This window comes from Mytilus edulis, chromosome 3 (assembly GCF_963676685.1).
Source record: "Mytilus edulis chromosome 3, xbMytEdul2.2, whole genome shotgun sequence".
Taxonomy (NCBI): domain Eukaryota; kingdom Metazoa; phylum Mollusca; class Bivalvia; order Mytilida; family Mytilidae; genus Mytilus; species Mytilus edulis.
In genome coordinates, this window is record NC_092346.1 from 45,760,042 (window position 1) to 45,776,711 (window position 16,670).

Below are 16,670 nucleotides of genomic sequence, written 5' to 3' on the forward strand. Positions count from 1 at the left end.
AATAGAAGCACCTTAAATTTGGTTAGCAACTTTTTCAGATACATGTAATAAGTCCTTTGAAAATCAGCACTTTCTTGGTGACGAGTGATTAAAAACTCATATTAAAATTAAACAATCCAGTATTTAGAAAAGTTGTTAACCCAAATCTGTTGCCTTTTATAGTAATAGGCTTTTATATTATCATTTGCTCATTTAAATATTTCGGCGTTTTGCATTTGCGCCGATCTGCATTTCATTTGCGCCGATTTTTTCTTTCATTTGCGCCGATTATTTTTTTCATTTGCGCCGATTTTTTTACAGGTAAATTACAAGTAAATAGATATAAGAAGATGTGGTATGAATGCAAATGAGAGAACTCTCCATCCAAGTCATGTAATTTTCATTTTATCATTTTAGACCTCTTCCATTAGCCATTTCTATATATGACTTTTGTAATGAATTGTCAATCATAACATAGATATAGGAAGATGTGGTGTGAGTGCCAATGAGACAACTTTCCATCCAAATAACAATTTATAAAAGTAAGCCATTATACGACCTTCAACACGGAGCCTTGGCTCACACCGAACAACAAGCTGTAAAGGGCCCCAAAATAACTTGTGTAAAACCATTCAAACGGGAAAACTGTTGTCCCCTGCTCACTACGGGGAGATGGAAGAAGGCCTAGAAGATACACCTCCAGACTTTTTCCTTGACAGTACCCGCGTAGTTCTTTAACCTCTGTCTTTCGGACATCTGCCACATGTTTATGCTCGATCAGTGTTTTGACACTAGAATCCGTGGTGACTATGGCTTTACACGATTTATGGTACATTTGTAAGATATGTTGTTATGTTTCAGGACACTAACCTTCCGATATGTATGGCCCACGATGACTAAAGAATTGACTCCTCGGCTCGTTTCAGTGTGTAATATATCCATCATGTTATAACGAAGTTCCAGAACAATATGAATCAAAAGTAATTTAAACATAAATGAACAACAATTATAACCAGATTTTATCAATGGTATAGTACAGTATATGTACAAGTATTAACTTACCTGTAAATCTAATTAGGAGCAAATATAAAATCGGCACAAATGAAAAAATGAAATCGGCGCAAATGAAAGAATGAAAATTTTCAAAATCGGCGCAAATGTCATACACCCAAATATTTTTCTCTTCAATCCAACAAAACTTTTGGACACAGTAAAATTATATATCCCATTGTATATGATAAAACATTTGCCTTGGTTAAATACATGTAATCCCAACCAGCTGTACATATTTAAAGCAAAAATTAAAAACAAAAAAGAGATGTGGTATGATTGCCAATGAGACAACTTCCACAAGAGACCAAATGACACAGAAATTAACAACTATACTATAGGTCATAAAATTGGCATTATATTGATGATTTTATTAAAAGGTACAAAATGACCTTTTGACATTGGATTAAAACTGAGAAAATCAATCTGCTTCTGCTGAAATCTATAATCAAGATATAATTACTGTTGGCATCATTGTATAATTTTAGTCCTAAATTTTGACACTATTATCTTCTTCTTGCTATTAAAAGTGTTAGTACATAATCAATCAGTACAAAATGCTTACCAAAAGAACAATTTCGATATTGGATTGGTGGTGAGGGTCGGGTTCGGATTGTAATGTTTCAATGTTTCATCCATGGTCACTTATTATTCCGTTCAACCACAGTATGATCGTCTGTTAGCACATGTTCCACATCAATGATTGCATAACCAAACGAAACCACAACACTTTCTAAGAGCGAAGGAAACTAGCTAAAAGAAATCGCACAACTGACTATGATGAAAAGATAATCTCAACAAAATTAGATTCACAAAGGAAAAGATTTAGAATGTTGTATACGTTAATATTGTTAGATATTAAAACAAAGATAAGAAAATAAGTATTATATGAAATGACAAGATATGGTTGTATTCACCAAACTTTGTTTACATTTAGAGATTAGGCAGATAAAAGCGCCAAATTTTGAACTGTTTACTTTGAAAAGACTGAAAAGACAGAACAAACCAGCCGGAACGCAAACATCTGATCCACAGTTTTGCTCTTTTTTTGGTAGGTCAAAATAAATAAAGGTTTGCTGCTCATTTCTCAGACGAAGTGAAATATATGAATATATAAATTTTCCCATTGTTGTATTACATTACATTTGAGCCCATTTGAGGGAAACTTCGATGGAAATTGAAAACACAAAAATTATTACTGATTTTTATGATTAACAAAGTTCGATTTTTTATCACTCAGTATCAGATAACAAAAAACAAATATTGTGCATAATTGATAACAATACTGGAAAGCAGGGTTTCCGCTGGCAGTCAACATTTTGGATTTGGTGAAAGAATACAAATTGTGGCGATTAATTAAAATTCATTATTGCTGAGTATTGGCGAAAGAGATATACAGCCATTTTATTTCATCACTAGACATCATCTTGTAATTTTCTTCTATCAGGTTTCTCAGACTTAACCTGCACCGACAATACTGGAAATTCGTTGAACTCGTTATGAATTTGACATAAAACATGTAAAATCATGAATAATCAGCTGATACAGTGATAGGCCAGAACTGAATATGTTTTTCAGACGGATCTGTCATGTGACTTCTATCACCATGTCACAAAAATGTACGCATCGTCATTTCCAACACATGTTCAGCAGTCTGAAGAAAAAGTTTGATTTTAATACTGTGTTTTTGGCAAAACATTTAGCATTTAGAGTCCGATTCCTGAACATGCTGAAAGCTCTGCAACTTGTACTTTATTTAGCTTATAAGCTTTATTATTCATTCAAGCTTCACTGAATACTGAATAGTATAGATCTTTTATAGTGAAAAAGGCACATCTTGCATAAATTTTTTTACATGTACCTATGAGTATGATGAGTTTACTTTCTTAGTCTTTTTTGTGTTTAGATTAAATTCAAATGAATTTGTATTGACATTCAAAACATTTGATCATCATTAATTATACTAGAACACACCCGTGATACATGTATCAGGGATCTCCATGGATGAAAATTGAACGATGGAGGAACTTTCACCATTACAAACCGTGTCAACGTTGTACAGTGTAGCGCGATCGGAAGTATTTTATCCCTCCATACAAGGAATGGTGAACATGCTAATTCATTGCTTATTTAAATTATATTTATTTGAATTTTCATTATAGAATTAGAAGTATCAATATTTTCATTTATTGCCGTTTTTAACCATTCAAATGCCAAGTCTTCATGGTCCCCCCTTAGTCGAGAATGACCAAAAGCTGTCATGAAGGTCCCCATGTAGATTTCTTGTATTTTTGGTAATTGTTATGGGGATTAAAAATCATATGATGTGGAGCTTATTTTTCATGGACACTGTCAAATTCAGAACCCATTACCGGTATGGCTGATTTGCAGCAACAACAAAACGATTCGTACGGGTTATGTAAAAGGTTAAAGAGATTTGCAAAGCAAATTTTGATGAATGAAAAGGTTTTTAATGACTTTATCTGTCAAATTGATGCTGTGCAACATGTATCTTTCGAGTCTGAATAGAAACCGGAAACGCGGATGTATCAATTTGATTGTAATATACGAAATGAATTCGGAATTACGATACGATATTTCTTTACAGGAAATATTTAAAGTTTTTACTTTTAAACTTTTAAAGTAATTCTAAATTATCGTTACAGCAGTACTCGAGTTATTTGCGATGAAATATATTTACTGTTTTGCGTCTTATTTTGTACTTCTTCAAAAAGGTTGATGCTGATTGCGTAAGTCAAAACAAAGCAAGTGTTCGACTTGTTTAACTGTTTTATTTGTAACTGGATTATTAATTTATTTATTTAATCTAAATTATCATAATCATTTGCTAAAACTTAGTTGATTATTTCGACAAATGAATCGTCTATCCTCAGATAGAATTCTCGTGTCTGGTTTGTTGATCTACCTGTACAAGCCCAGGTACAAGTGATTAGCGATCTTAATCCGTATATTCCTCAGGCGTTAGAACTGTATTGGATTATAACATAAAAAGCCTCAGGGTTATGCAATTACATGCATTTGATTATAATTGATAAAAAAAATGGCGTTGGGCTACAAAAAACGATGAAGTTTTGAACGATGGTGGAAGACATTTAACGATGGCGCAAGACAATTTAACGATGGCGCGAGTCATTTGACAATGGCGCATGACATTTGAACGATGGCGGGGCGCCATCGTTAAACAGGCCATGGAGATCCCTGTGTATCACAGGTCCGTGACTGAATTAAAGTATATAACTATATGCGCAAGCCTTATTTTAGTATTAGTATTGTCATGTGATAAAGTCATGCTGATTATAAGATACACAGTTTTCTCTGCTTTCAAATCTTTCTGTTTGAACCCGTCGAACTGGAACTTACATGTATCAATTATTGGTAATATTAATTATTTGGAAAACAAAAGGTCCTGGAATGGAGTATTTTTTAATCAACAGCATTGTCCTACATTAGTTATAAATAAAGTTGAATTCTTTGATTCGCTGTTTTACGTCATGCCCGCTAACAAATTGAAAACTGTACCTATACGCTTTATTTTTAGTCCAGATTTTAAGTATTCGTATCGTTATCTTAGAAAGTCTTACTGATTAAAATACTACAATTGGTAACAATTTGACAATTTAGTAGTGTCAACCCTGTGATTATGACCCGTGTATATAGCATATTAATCCTGGTGCTGCGCCTGTCAGATGCGGAACGTACAGGTAAGGTAATAGGTAACAGGTGAATATACTAATGGTATCGGTATCGGACTCAACCCAGAACTTCTTAATTATTGGCAATATTAATTACTTGGAAAACAAAAGGGCCTGGAGTGGTGTAATTTTTAATCTACACCTTTGTACTATATTAGTTATATCTAAAGTTGAATTCTTTGATTCGTCGTTTTTACGTGATGATGGCTGACAAATTGGACCTCGTTATTTTAGTATTATAGATAAGCAGCTAGTGCTAAGTTTATTATGTTAGTCAGATAGATTTTAATTGGTGACAATATATAGATTGGAATATTATATTTGGTCTAGGGGACATTGACGACAAATGTGGGGTAAATGTTAAGAACCGATTATTGCAGTTAATCAGAAAGCAGCAAAATAACCCTATTTTCTATCAATTAACTGTTCAATATGAACTCTTGAGAAATTGATTAGTCAATATTTCTTATTATTGATGCCACTACCCAGCTGAAGAGATTATTTTCCAGCAGGGTAGGGACATTTTAATATCACCTGGACTTTTTGTGCCATGATCTTTTTTGTCAAAAAAATTGGTGGTGATAACAGTGTCTTCCCTAGACAAATTTTGGTGCATGGAGGGTCTAAGGTGAATTTGCAATGTGGAGTGCAGAGCTGTTTTGAAGAATTGTTTTCATTACGCTAGTGAAATGAATTGTGCATCTCAGTTTAAAAACTACACATTAATATGCAATAAATAAGGAAAAATACTTAACATTTTCTCCAGGGACCAGCCTGGATCCCCAAGTTTTTTTCCAATGGCACTCAATGTTCATGATGTTTTGTTCAGCTTTTTTGCTTGAAAATTTTCTAAAAGATAAAAATCCATATTGATTCTTTGACCACTTAAAATCTTTTGGAGAGAAAGATGAGAAAAACAAAATGAAAGCTTGCATATTATATAAATACATAATGATGAGTGATTTTATTTTAAAGATTTAGTCATTATGTCTGAAGAAAGAAACAGAAAGAGAAGTTTGTCATGTCAAGACGACAAAGAAACAAGAAAACGGAGAAGTATATGTGAAGACAATCAAGAGGAAAGAATACCTGCAATAACAGTCACATCGCCATCATTTTTGGAAGATGCACATAGAAATTCTAACATTGCTACACCAGATGAATTATTAGTAAAAGAAACAATAGAAAAAATTAAAAATATCGAAATGCATGAAAATAAAAATAAAAATTTGTCGAACTGTGATAAACACACTTTTAAATCACCTGAAAATGTTTCTAAATCATGTGATAGTGTAAGTGCTAGTATCTCCACAAATGATCCGCAAAATAGTTCAGTTGAAAATCCTGCAACCAAATTTGTTTCAACAGAAGTCAACAGAATTAAAGGTAAACTAAAGATAATTTATGAACTTGTTTCAACTGTAATTTGAGCAAAGTGGTTTTTGTACATTTGCCCATTTTTGTAAGTGTGACACATGAAAGCAAAAACTATTTTGGATGAAAACAGGAAACAAAGTCCAGCTGGACACTTGAAATTACAAGCATTATTATAACAATGACAAGTGACATACAGGATTCTGACCAAGCAATAAGCGGAATTGGGGACCAACCACACCCCCTCACCAATAAGACCCCCTCGAAAAGACAAGTCATTTGATTCAATAGTTGGAACAAAACAAAAAAAGAATACATATATTTCATGCTCATACATATATAAAAGATTTTCTCATTGTTAGTCACTCTTTAATAAAGCAAGACAATTTTTTATGTGGATATTTTGCTTTGGAAAAAAGCGTTTTCCATGCATCCACTCTATGGATCTTTAATTTGAATGGTCCTCTAACAATATTAAAATTTTTCAGGACATAAAACAATGGCGTCTGTGAGTGACAGCGTGTTTTCTGAAGGATCTGTACTGAGAAGTGTCAGTGAATGTGATAGAGATGACTCTGATGAAGATCCACTAGAAGAATATGAAACACAATATTTTGGATTTACTCCAAAATCTTTCATGAATGGAGGTAAATGCTATGAATTTATGAAAAAATGTTCATGAGTGTTACATTTGATTGTGAAGTACTAAAAGATAAAAGATAGAAGTAAAACTAAAAGAAGGTTTACCAAGTACTTTAAGATATAAATTGAAGGAGATCAATCATACAGTAGTTGCAGGGGCGGATCCAGCCATTTTAATAAGGGGGTTCCCAACCCAGGATAAAGGGGGGTGGGGGGTGGGGTTCCAACTATATGTCCCCATTCAAATGCATTGATCGGCCAAAAAAAAGGGGGGAGTTCCAACACCCGGAACCCCCCCTCTGGATCCGCCACTGAGTTGTATGTATGGTAATTAGTGTTAATTCAAATATCATCTGCAAGGGTTTATTTATATAAATGCAAATATTGCAAAAGTTAAAGAAAGACAAAAAACACCTTGGCCAAAAGAAAACATCATAGTCCAGTCAATCTTGCATAAATTTGACCCTTACCTTGAAGTAATTGCCTCAGAAGATTTTTAAATTTTAATCTTTTGCATTATACCCCAAACATACACAGAAAAAAGTACCATTAAATCTAACTTGAGAAAAACTAATTAAAAAAGCATGATTTTATAATTCTTATGGAGATTTGCATTGATATGGGAGATAACTCTGCAAAAAAAGGCAGAAACATCAATAAAAAATTTATACAAAATTATAACTTTACCCCTTCTATTTCACAGAATGTATTGACTCTTGATATTTTAGCCATCTTTAGATTATAACAAACAGCTCTAAAGGTGTTTTCATATCTTTTATAAAGCTGCAACCTAGATATCATAATTCATTAGTTGACCATTTATTAGATTAAGGTAAAGAATCTCAAATTGAATCAAACTGATTAAGCATATATTCTTCTTTTTGTGGTTTAAATTTTCTTTAAACACGGTAGATGCTGAACAAATATAATTTACAGATATAAGCAATACCAATTATTCACATTGTTTTTTCAAAATGGTCACAAAGCCATAAATTTGCAATTTCTTTTATGAAAAATGTGCCCCAAAAAAAAAATACCCATAACACTTGGCTTTTGTACATTTCATGAGCAGAAGAATATAAACGATAGTCAAATACAAACTTATAACCCCATCAAAGTATCATACTTTACATTAATTTTAGGAAAATCAATAAAAAAAAGGACAAAAAAATACTAATTTTTGAAGAGTTATCTCACTTTCCAATTAGATGTTAATTTCCATAAGAAATTGATCAATGCTGATTTTGGGTTTTCCTCAAATTAGATTTTATGGGACTTTTTTCTGTGTATATTTGGGGCTTAATGCTATAGATTAGAACTAAAACATTTTCTGTTGCAATTAGTTTGAGGTTCAAACTCTGGAATATCATCAAGCAACTTACAATACACAAAATACTAAAAATTAGGTAAAATGAGTTTCACAAATAAAAATGTTGAACGCAGGTGTTATGGAAGAATCAGCATTTCTTGCTCCACTAGTAAATTTTGTCAGGTCATGACAAAATTAACTGGATCTTTGCATTGGCATTGTTTACCTTGCTGTCAGAATGATTTCAAGAATCCAGTAAGAACTACGTTTTAGAACTTTTGATAATATTTTTTTTTAACGCAGCAGTGTTCAGAAAATATAAACTGATTTAATTATTATAATCATGTAATTGTATTCCCTTTGGTAATTTCAGTGTATAATGCATTGGCTGAGTACATCAGAGAAAGTTTGGCTGCTCTAGCAGAATATATAAAATCACAGGTAAGACCAAATATTTTGTAAGAGGTCTTTGTAAAAGAAATTTATTAAAAGAACTATTGTTAATTATGTATAAACAATGAAATGTTTAGAGATGGGGTTTTCTTGTCACCACCAGGTATCAAAATTTGGTGAACCTTGCCTCTAATATTTTCCATTATTATTCATTTATCTTGGAAGTCAATGTATAATGTTAAATCTGCGGATCAGTTCATATACACTATATGTGTATATGAACTGATGTTGATAATATTTTTTAAATAGGACAAAAATAATGTTTATTTGGTGAAAATTCGACATGGGAGGTAACTCTTCATTCTTTTATAGTATCCTAATGGAATGACATCTACTCAACTGCAAGAAGGAGAAGAAAACATGATGAAATACATCTTAAGGAAATTAAACAGATCTTTTGATATTTTAGAGGTAAGATCATACATATCCCAACTGATCAAGTGACAAATTGTAAATTATTTTTTAATTTGTTATCATTTCCACCTTGATAAAACCATTTTGCTCCAATGCATAATTCAATTCTTTTTATTTTTCATCTTTTGAACCAGCTAGCTTTTCAAAATTTCATGTCCATAAAGATGTTTGCTCCTCTGTTTCATAAAAATAACAGAGCTTATACATTGTATAATTAGGAAGCAGGAAAAAATGAAAGGTTCTTGTATTAGAGATATAAACTATTGAATTTGGCTGGGGAAAGTCAAAATCTGTGTCATGAAGCAGAATTTGTGAACTAAAAACTTTGTTTCATACTATTTACCTATTTACATTTAATGAATGGCTGTTATTTATTTTGAATTTATTGAACCATAAAATTAATTTTTGACTCATCACATTGAATGATCCGCGAAGCAGATTATGTTAAATGTGAAGAGTAAAAAATTAATTTTATGGTTCAATAAATTCAAAATAAATTATTGCCATTCATTATAAATAAATTTCTTTCAAAAATAAGGCTCAAAGATATATATTAATAAGGATAACAACGTACACAGATGTTTGCGTATGAATACACAACGTTAGAGTGGGCGTGTCGCCATAGAAATTGATAACATTGAAAATAAACCTAATTCTTTTTAACCAATCAGAAGACAGTTAATACACCAAATTTATTTATTTAACGATAGCTGAGGGAAAAAAAGTCTTAAAGCTAAAAGAGGGTATGCATAATCTCATAAGTGAGACACTTAGCAGCAGGGTTAAGTTTTCTGCAAAGCAAGTGTGAAATGTTTAATAATTTATGATCAAAGCCTATGTTACTTATGTTTTAAGGATTATTTTAGTTATAAAAGACCTCCCTCAAGCATTTAATTAGTCCTTTTTTGCTACAAACAATTAGTGGCTTCAATAACAAATGTAGCTACAGTTGGCAGGATATTCATCTTAAATTTGTCTTTGATATGAAACCTACTTCTGGAAATACTGCCTTACAAATTTATCAAGAACATCAACCCCTTCAAACCAAATTGTCAATCATACTCAAAACTGTTAGCATTCTGTATAGCATAACAAATTGATCAAATATCAACAGAACTGAATCTTTGTACTAATTATATGTAAAACTATGCATGGTAAAAAATATGTTAATAAAATAGAGAGATGGTGTATGATTGCCAACAAGACAGCTTTCTACCATGTCCACTAGAGTCCCAATGAGGTAGATGTAAGCAACTAGATGTCAAAGCACAGCCTTCTAATGATCAAAACACATACTGTTACTATTTTATTTCAGTCAAACTTCTTTCCACCTATTCCCAAACAAATGATTGGCTCACAGATACATTGATCATGTAAAATGATTTCTCCCTAAAATAGAAGTTACAGATAACATCATGCACTGAAAACATTTGTGGAAATTAATCAATACTAGATGATGTACGACTTTATTTGAAATTATTCTCATTTGTTGCAAATTATTTTTCAGCAATATTTAATGACAAATGTTTTTAAAATCCCTGACCATGTTGTATTACCAGAGGATCAAGCCCAAGCAGGCAACCAGTATACTGAAGCAGATGAAGAACAGATTGATCTTGAAATAAAACAACTTGAGGACAAATTACTCACGGTATGTATCATCTGACAAGGCAGAAAAATAATATGTGTTTAAAATTTACCAACTGCCTCTTATATAGATCCTCCACCTTATAATTTTGATAGGACAAGACAGCATTATATTCTCATTATTGACCAAAAAATATACTGAATTTAACTATTTTAAAGCAAGATATGGTTCTATATTTTTTTTAAATCTCAGTAAATGTGTTAAATTTATTTAGATTAAAAAAACAAAAAATGTTGTGTCTGAAATTTGGATGCTGTCTCTTTGAGACTATAGCCTGCTGTTCCCTGTGAGCAAACACTAAGGCCTTTGACCTGTAATGGTTAACTTTTACAGTTGTGACTTGGATGGACAATTGTATCATTGGCACTCATACCACATCTTCTTACATGTATATCTAATTGCTTAAAATCTCCAAATATACATATGCTGAAAGTCTAAGATACATGTTTATAAGGGAAATTGAATTGATTTTTCTGTATGTCACTTTAGTTTGATTCACACAGGATATGAATGAAATATATATATTGAAAACTGATTCCAATATAATTTCAGATAAGATATGCGAATGGTATACTTAGACAAGACCTGTCAGAGATGGATCAAGTACAGTCTATCTTTGATAAATCATTCAAACAACTAGAAACAATAGAAGATATGACAAGCCAATGTGGAAGTAAGTTTTAATATGGAGTATTGTGGATTCTTTATTTTCATGGTATCAATTTTCGTGGAATGCTGAAAACTTGCATTTTTGTAGATATTTGATTTCATGGTTTTGCCAATCTCTGTATACAAAGCCTATTGCAAACATGTTATTCGTTGAATATTTAAATTTTGATTCACCTCTACCCACGAAACCCGGAAAATAATGAATCCACAGTATATGAATTGTTTTACATTTGTCATATCAGGGCGTTTTTATGGGGTATGGATTTTGATCATTGTTGAATACCTTACAGTGACAAATAATTGTAGGGCATTCAGTCTCTTCTGAAGAGTTGTCTTATTGGCAATCACACAGCATCTTCCTTTTTTTTTATTTATTAATTTGGTCATTGTGCAGACTCCATAACAGCCATCAGTTTTACAAATACAGTTTATTTATAAGTGGTTAGGCCTCTTTTCAGTAATGGGTTTGTTAAAATAAAGGAGTATGTCCGGTAAGAGCCCTTTTTGGCCCCAAGATATAGCAGTTTTACAAAATTGTTAAAATGTAAACTTTTAGTTATTTATTGGATAGTAGAATGGTTCTGCTACATAAATATTGGCTGTTTTTGGCCATACAATGCACATATATTGAGTACTAGCACCATAAAGTCATGCTAAATTACAGAAATCATTAAAATTCAAGCATTTTAGTTAAATTTTAGACGGTTTCCGTATAAAACGAAAGTGGCCGCATTCGTGTTCATCCAAAATATTAAAATGGAATTTGTATTTGATGATAATACATAACATATATAAAGATTGAGGATGAACACGGATGCGGCCACTTTCATTTTTGACAAAAACCATCTCAAAAGTGACATTTTTTGGCATATTTGGTAGGTTTTTCATATTTTAGCTTGTATCGGATCGTTTTTTATGACTAAATGAGTTAAAATCTTTCACATAAAATAATTGAATCAAATGAAATAGAAACTTAAGTGTTTAAAAAGTGGTCTAAATCTTTCGTCTGATGAAACTGAAATTTGAGGCAAAAATCGGTCCTTACTCCTTTCATTTATAATTTTAAGCATTCCTGAAATATCTGGGGTTCTTAGAAGATTTTAAAAAATATGAAAATGATGACACAAATGTACAAAGTGATTTCAAGGAGTTATTTCCCCTTAGGTTATGAGAGACCATTGAGTAAACTAGACACAGTCAATAAAAATAACATGCTATTTAAAATTAGATGTACGACTAATTCTGACTGGTGGTTGTTTGGATCTTATAGGGACTCTTCCATATACCAAAAGCTGAAATTATACATTAATTTTAAAATGCAGAATTGTTAGGTAAAGAGAGAAAAAAATGCATATAGAAATGAACAGGGATATTGAAAAAAATGCATATAGAAATGAACAGGGATATTGAAAAAAATTATGTAATAATTGATTTTTTATTTATGAAAAAGTTCTTATCAGAAAATAAGTTTGTATCTCCAATATGCTACTACTATTGTAGCATCCTGGAAAAAAAATTGTAAATTGCAACCTTATTAAAATCCTTTGTACTGATCTATTACTAATTTTTAGCCTATTTTCATGAGATATACCTTGTTTATCTTTATGAATTATTTTTTAATTTCAGTTTCAGATATTAAAGATGACACACTTAAAGCCATTAGCCAAGTGAAAAAGATGATCAGTATAGTACAGACTTTAGAACTAGCAAAGACAGAAACATGATGTGTCCATGACTATCATTTCGAAATACAACTGTCTTGAGTTTATTTTCATATATTTGCAATATTGAAAATGTGTTCATAATGTGCAATGATACTGTTATATTTGTAAAAATATATTGGAGAGTTTTCACAATAATTATTGATCAATTGTCAGAGTAAATTGACAGATACTTCATATTGACAGAGAAAATACCTGTATATCTATTATATATTTTGTTTACAGAACATATTATATAATAAAGTAATGAAATATTTCCACTGTTATGCTCTATATGTTTTTGAAATAGAAATTTTATGTTTATCTTAACTATTGCATCAACAGCAATAAATTCACTTTTTGAATGTGCTAATTCACTTTAAAAAGAGGGGAGTCATATTTGTAATTATTCCAGCATCATCTTAGTTTACTGATTCAGATACTTTAGAATAAGTGAATAGAATACATTTATAATGGCATTATTTGATTTTTGGTATACACTATTATCTTACCTCCTATACATTTCTAGGAATACGATTGTTTAAAAGCAACCGTGTGGAGACCATGTATATTCCATATTATGTAAGAAGGGTTCCATATTAGGTTAGTAGGCGGGGCTTATTTCAATTCACAGTTAGACGTGGTGTTATATCGCTTTATACAAACAACATGGTGTTGAGAAATCTTAAAAGTTTCAACAGACAAAGAAATTGATAATGAACAATTGAAATAAATTCACAAAATACATTTAAAGCTAACAAGTTTTTATTGTTGGCATTTGTTTTTGTATAGAACAATGAAAGTAGGTTCCTAACACTTACGTTATTGAAGACTTGATAAAAAATATAGGCCACTTGTCGAAATACCACATGTTTATATAGTGGGTAAGATAAATGACCAATGAACCATGCAAAACAGATATGCACACTATTCTATCATTACACACACTAAATATAGTGGTCCTTTATATTATTATTAGTTACATGGTGTGTAAGTAACTTATACGAGATATATGGTGTCAGTAAATTCCATATGGGGTGAGAGCAAAGCTAGAATCCCCATAAGGAGTTTACTGGCCCAATATATCTCGTATTAGTTCACCAGCACACCATGTGACGAATTTATCTTACCAACTATCTACACATGTGGTATTTTGACTGACAGCCTATCATAGCAATCAAGTCTTCAATATTTGTTATCAAGATCCTATACTTCCATTTGTCTATATAGTAGGGATGTCAAAAGATCTGAAATTTAATACTCGGATACTCGGTCATGATACTCGAGTACTCGCGAGTACTCGGATGAATCTTAAATGTCAATTTAAAAATTTAGACTTTAGGTGGAATGCAGTGTTGTTGTTATTACCTTTCATAAACATAAGACAAATGTACTACAAACATATCTTGCTCTTCTGTTTTTTAGTGTCAATTAAACAATGAATTATCGACAGCCCTTTCTACAAATAACCTATCATAATATCAATTATTTTTTGTGTACCTGATCATAAACCCAGAGACACGTCTCTGATGTACCAAAATCCAAGAAAATTAAAAATATTTGCATATAATTTTGTGTCGCTCAGTCTTTTTTTGTTTTGTTTTTTTGCACTACCGTTTTTCTTATTTTCCTTTTTTTAATCATGACGTTGTCAGTTTAATTTCGACTTTTGGGTTTTAATGTCAATATCGTACTTTCGCCTATCTTTAAATTGTAAATTAAACAATTATAGTTAAATTTCAAATTAGTTATTAAATTAATTTAGATAAACATCTCATATCAATCACGTTAACATAGAAGTCTTAATTAACGAACAAAAGTAAGTTTTACGGCTTGTGATGAGTTAATTATTAAACCATGAAAGTGTTGATCGGTATATAAACACAGTAAAAACGTCTCTAACCAGGTGCGTAGGGTTCACCTCAGGTTACTTTGTTCTTGTTAAGAAATATGATCTGGTCAACAGTTTCAGACAAAAGACTGTTTGACTTTATATTTTTTGTTTCAAGTAGTGCACATGAAAACATTCCCTCGGAAGGAAAGGACGTTGCTGGTACTACTATAACAAATAGTAACCTAAGGATAAACATATTTATGTTGTTTTAAAATTGATTTTATTTAGTATTACGAAGGGAATATTTCAACGGAGTGGACATGTGAAGAGAAATATATACAGCAAACGAGTATCCGAGTACTAAAACAGTACTCGAGTACTCTTTCTTCCGAGCGAGTACCCGAGTACTCGAGTACTCGTTGCCATCCCTACTATATAGTAAACAAATACCAACAATAAAAACATTTTAGCTTTTGCATGAATTTATTTCAATCGTGTATTACATGTATTTATTTCTTCGTCTGTTGAATCATTTTAGATTTCTTTCTTTTTTGTTTTGAAAGGGAAGTAAGTCCGTTATGCCAACAGTAACAACTTGTTTGCTTTAATTATGTTTTATGAACTTATTTCAACCTGTCATCGTCAATTTCTTCGTCTGTTGAATCCTTTCAGATTTTTCCTCAACATCGTGTTGCTTTTAGAAAGGGTTGTGGCATCTTTTTTGTTTTGAAAGGGTAGTAACTCCTTACTAACCCCATATGGTTGCTAACCCTATATGGTAACTAACAATGTGACACCCTATATCAAATATACATAGTCACCACGTGTAGTCCATTAACCAATGATATCCCCATAAATCTATTGGAGGTAAGATAAAGCTTATCCTTGAAGGCAGACCAAACCATAAACACTACATCATTAAAGGAAACCGCCAGAGACATGTACGCCTCAATCATTCCATATAGCAAGAAAAGCTAACCTATTGCTTAGGCATCTTAAATGCTAACACAACTAAACATCGAAAAATAAATCATCAAAATGAAATCCAGGTCATTTGTACACATTAGTCATTCCTTTCACAAAATATAGTGACCCTATTGCATATAGTATCTCAGAAATAGACCAAACCACAAAAACTTTAGCTTATTGAAAGTTCAAGGTTTTGCTCATTGTTGAAGGTTGTTAGGTAATCAAATTGTTTCTAACATTCTAGCTCTTATGGTGAACATTTGTCCTATTGGCATTCATACCACAAAAATTTTGCCTATCTAACATGTAATTTCAAATGTTTGAAAGCTATTAGCCAATGCAACAACAGTGTATGGATGTTGTCTATTGACATGTTTGGAATGTTGCTGAAACTTTATTAAGATTGTTTCATCACTTGGAAAATCTGCACATTTATCCGGATGAGTGAATTCACTAATCTATGATTCACTGTATTTACAAACATTCTATAAAATTTGAAGGTTATTGATCTTTGTTGAAAATTTTCAGAGTTACTCGCACAAAACATTTGCATTCTTCAACCGGTCTATTGTTTTATTGACATCCCGGTAAGACATTCATTAAATGAGGGTTGTATTTGCAGTTAACAGGTTATTATTTCAACTTGGAATTATTTTTAACTATGGAATTTGCATAATTTCTAGTGCTTGAAAGTTTTAATAAATTTAATGTTTACTCTGTATATTAATGTTATGTGCAGAACACAACACTTTCTATTACAAAGAAGTTAAAACATTTTCAATAGAATGATGATACAAAATATATTGTGTTATGCACCACTCAAAACATTATAATACAGAATAAACATGGATTTTTTTAAATATTTCAAGCATAAGAAATGAAGCCACTTCCATAATTAAAACTTATTCCAAGTTGA

General features: G+C 31.5%; 2 protein-coding genes across 8 annotated transcripts in view; one reads left to right on the plus strand and one right to left on the minus strand.

The window, feature by feature from the left end:
* The window catches only part of LOC139514304 (ATP-binding cassette sub-family C member 4-like), a 109,894-nt gene extending 108,089 nt beyond the window's left edge, over positions 1–1,805 (minus strand). For 5 of the 7 annotated variants that reach the window (XM_071303354.1, XM_071303352.1, XM_071303357.1 and 2 more), the window contains exon 1: positions 1,595–1,802. In XM_071303354.1, the coding sequence (XP_071159455.1) occupies positions 1,595–1,668 (74 nt within the window). In that variant the 5' untranslated portion in view covers positions 1,669–1,802. Of the gene's footprint in view, positions 1–1,594 lie in introns of all 7 variants that reach the window. The other 2 variants (XR_011662594.1, XM_071303351.1) reach the window with 1 other exon arrangement.
* Positions 1,806–2,062: 257 nt separating this feature from the next.
* Positions 2,063–13,235, plus strand: LOC139514306 (protein MIS12 homolog). Its single transcript, XM_071303370.1, has 8 exons — positions 2,063–2,080; positions 5,718–6,128; positions 6,605–6,763; positions 8,441–8,508; positions 8,833–8,931; positions 10,442–10,585; positions 11,135–11,255; positions 12,878–13,235. Exons 2-8 carry the CDS (start codon positions 5,729–5,731, stop codon positions 12,973–12,975), a joined length of 1,089 nt encoding a protein of 362 aa, XP_071159471.1. The 5' UTR covers positions 2,063–2,080; positions 5,718–5,728; the 3' UTR covers positions 12,976–13,235.
* Positions 13,236–16,670: the final 3,435 nt, after the last annotated feature.

Excerpts from the sequence above, each read along its gene's own strand:
- LOC139514306 (XM_071303370.1), top strand. The coding sequence starts at position 5,729 with ATGTCTGAAGAAAGAAACAGAAAGAGAAGTTTGTCATGTCAAGACGAC. Across the intron at positions 6,764-8,440 it reads AAAATCTTTCATGAATGGAG|TGTATAATGCATTGGCTGAG; the intron begins GTAAATGCTATG and ends TGGTAATTTCAG. Across the intron at positions 8,509-8,832 it reads CAGAATATATAAAATCACAG|TATCCTAATGGAATGACATC; the intron begins GTAAGACCAAAT and ends ATTCTTTTATAG.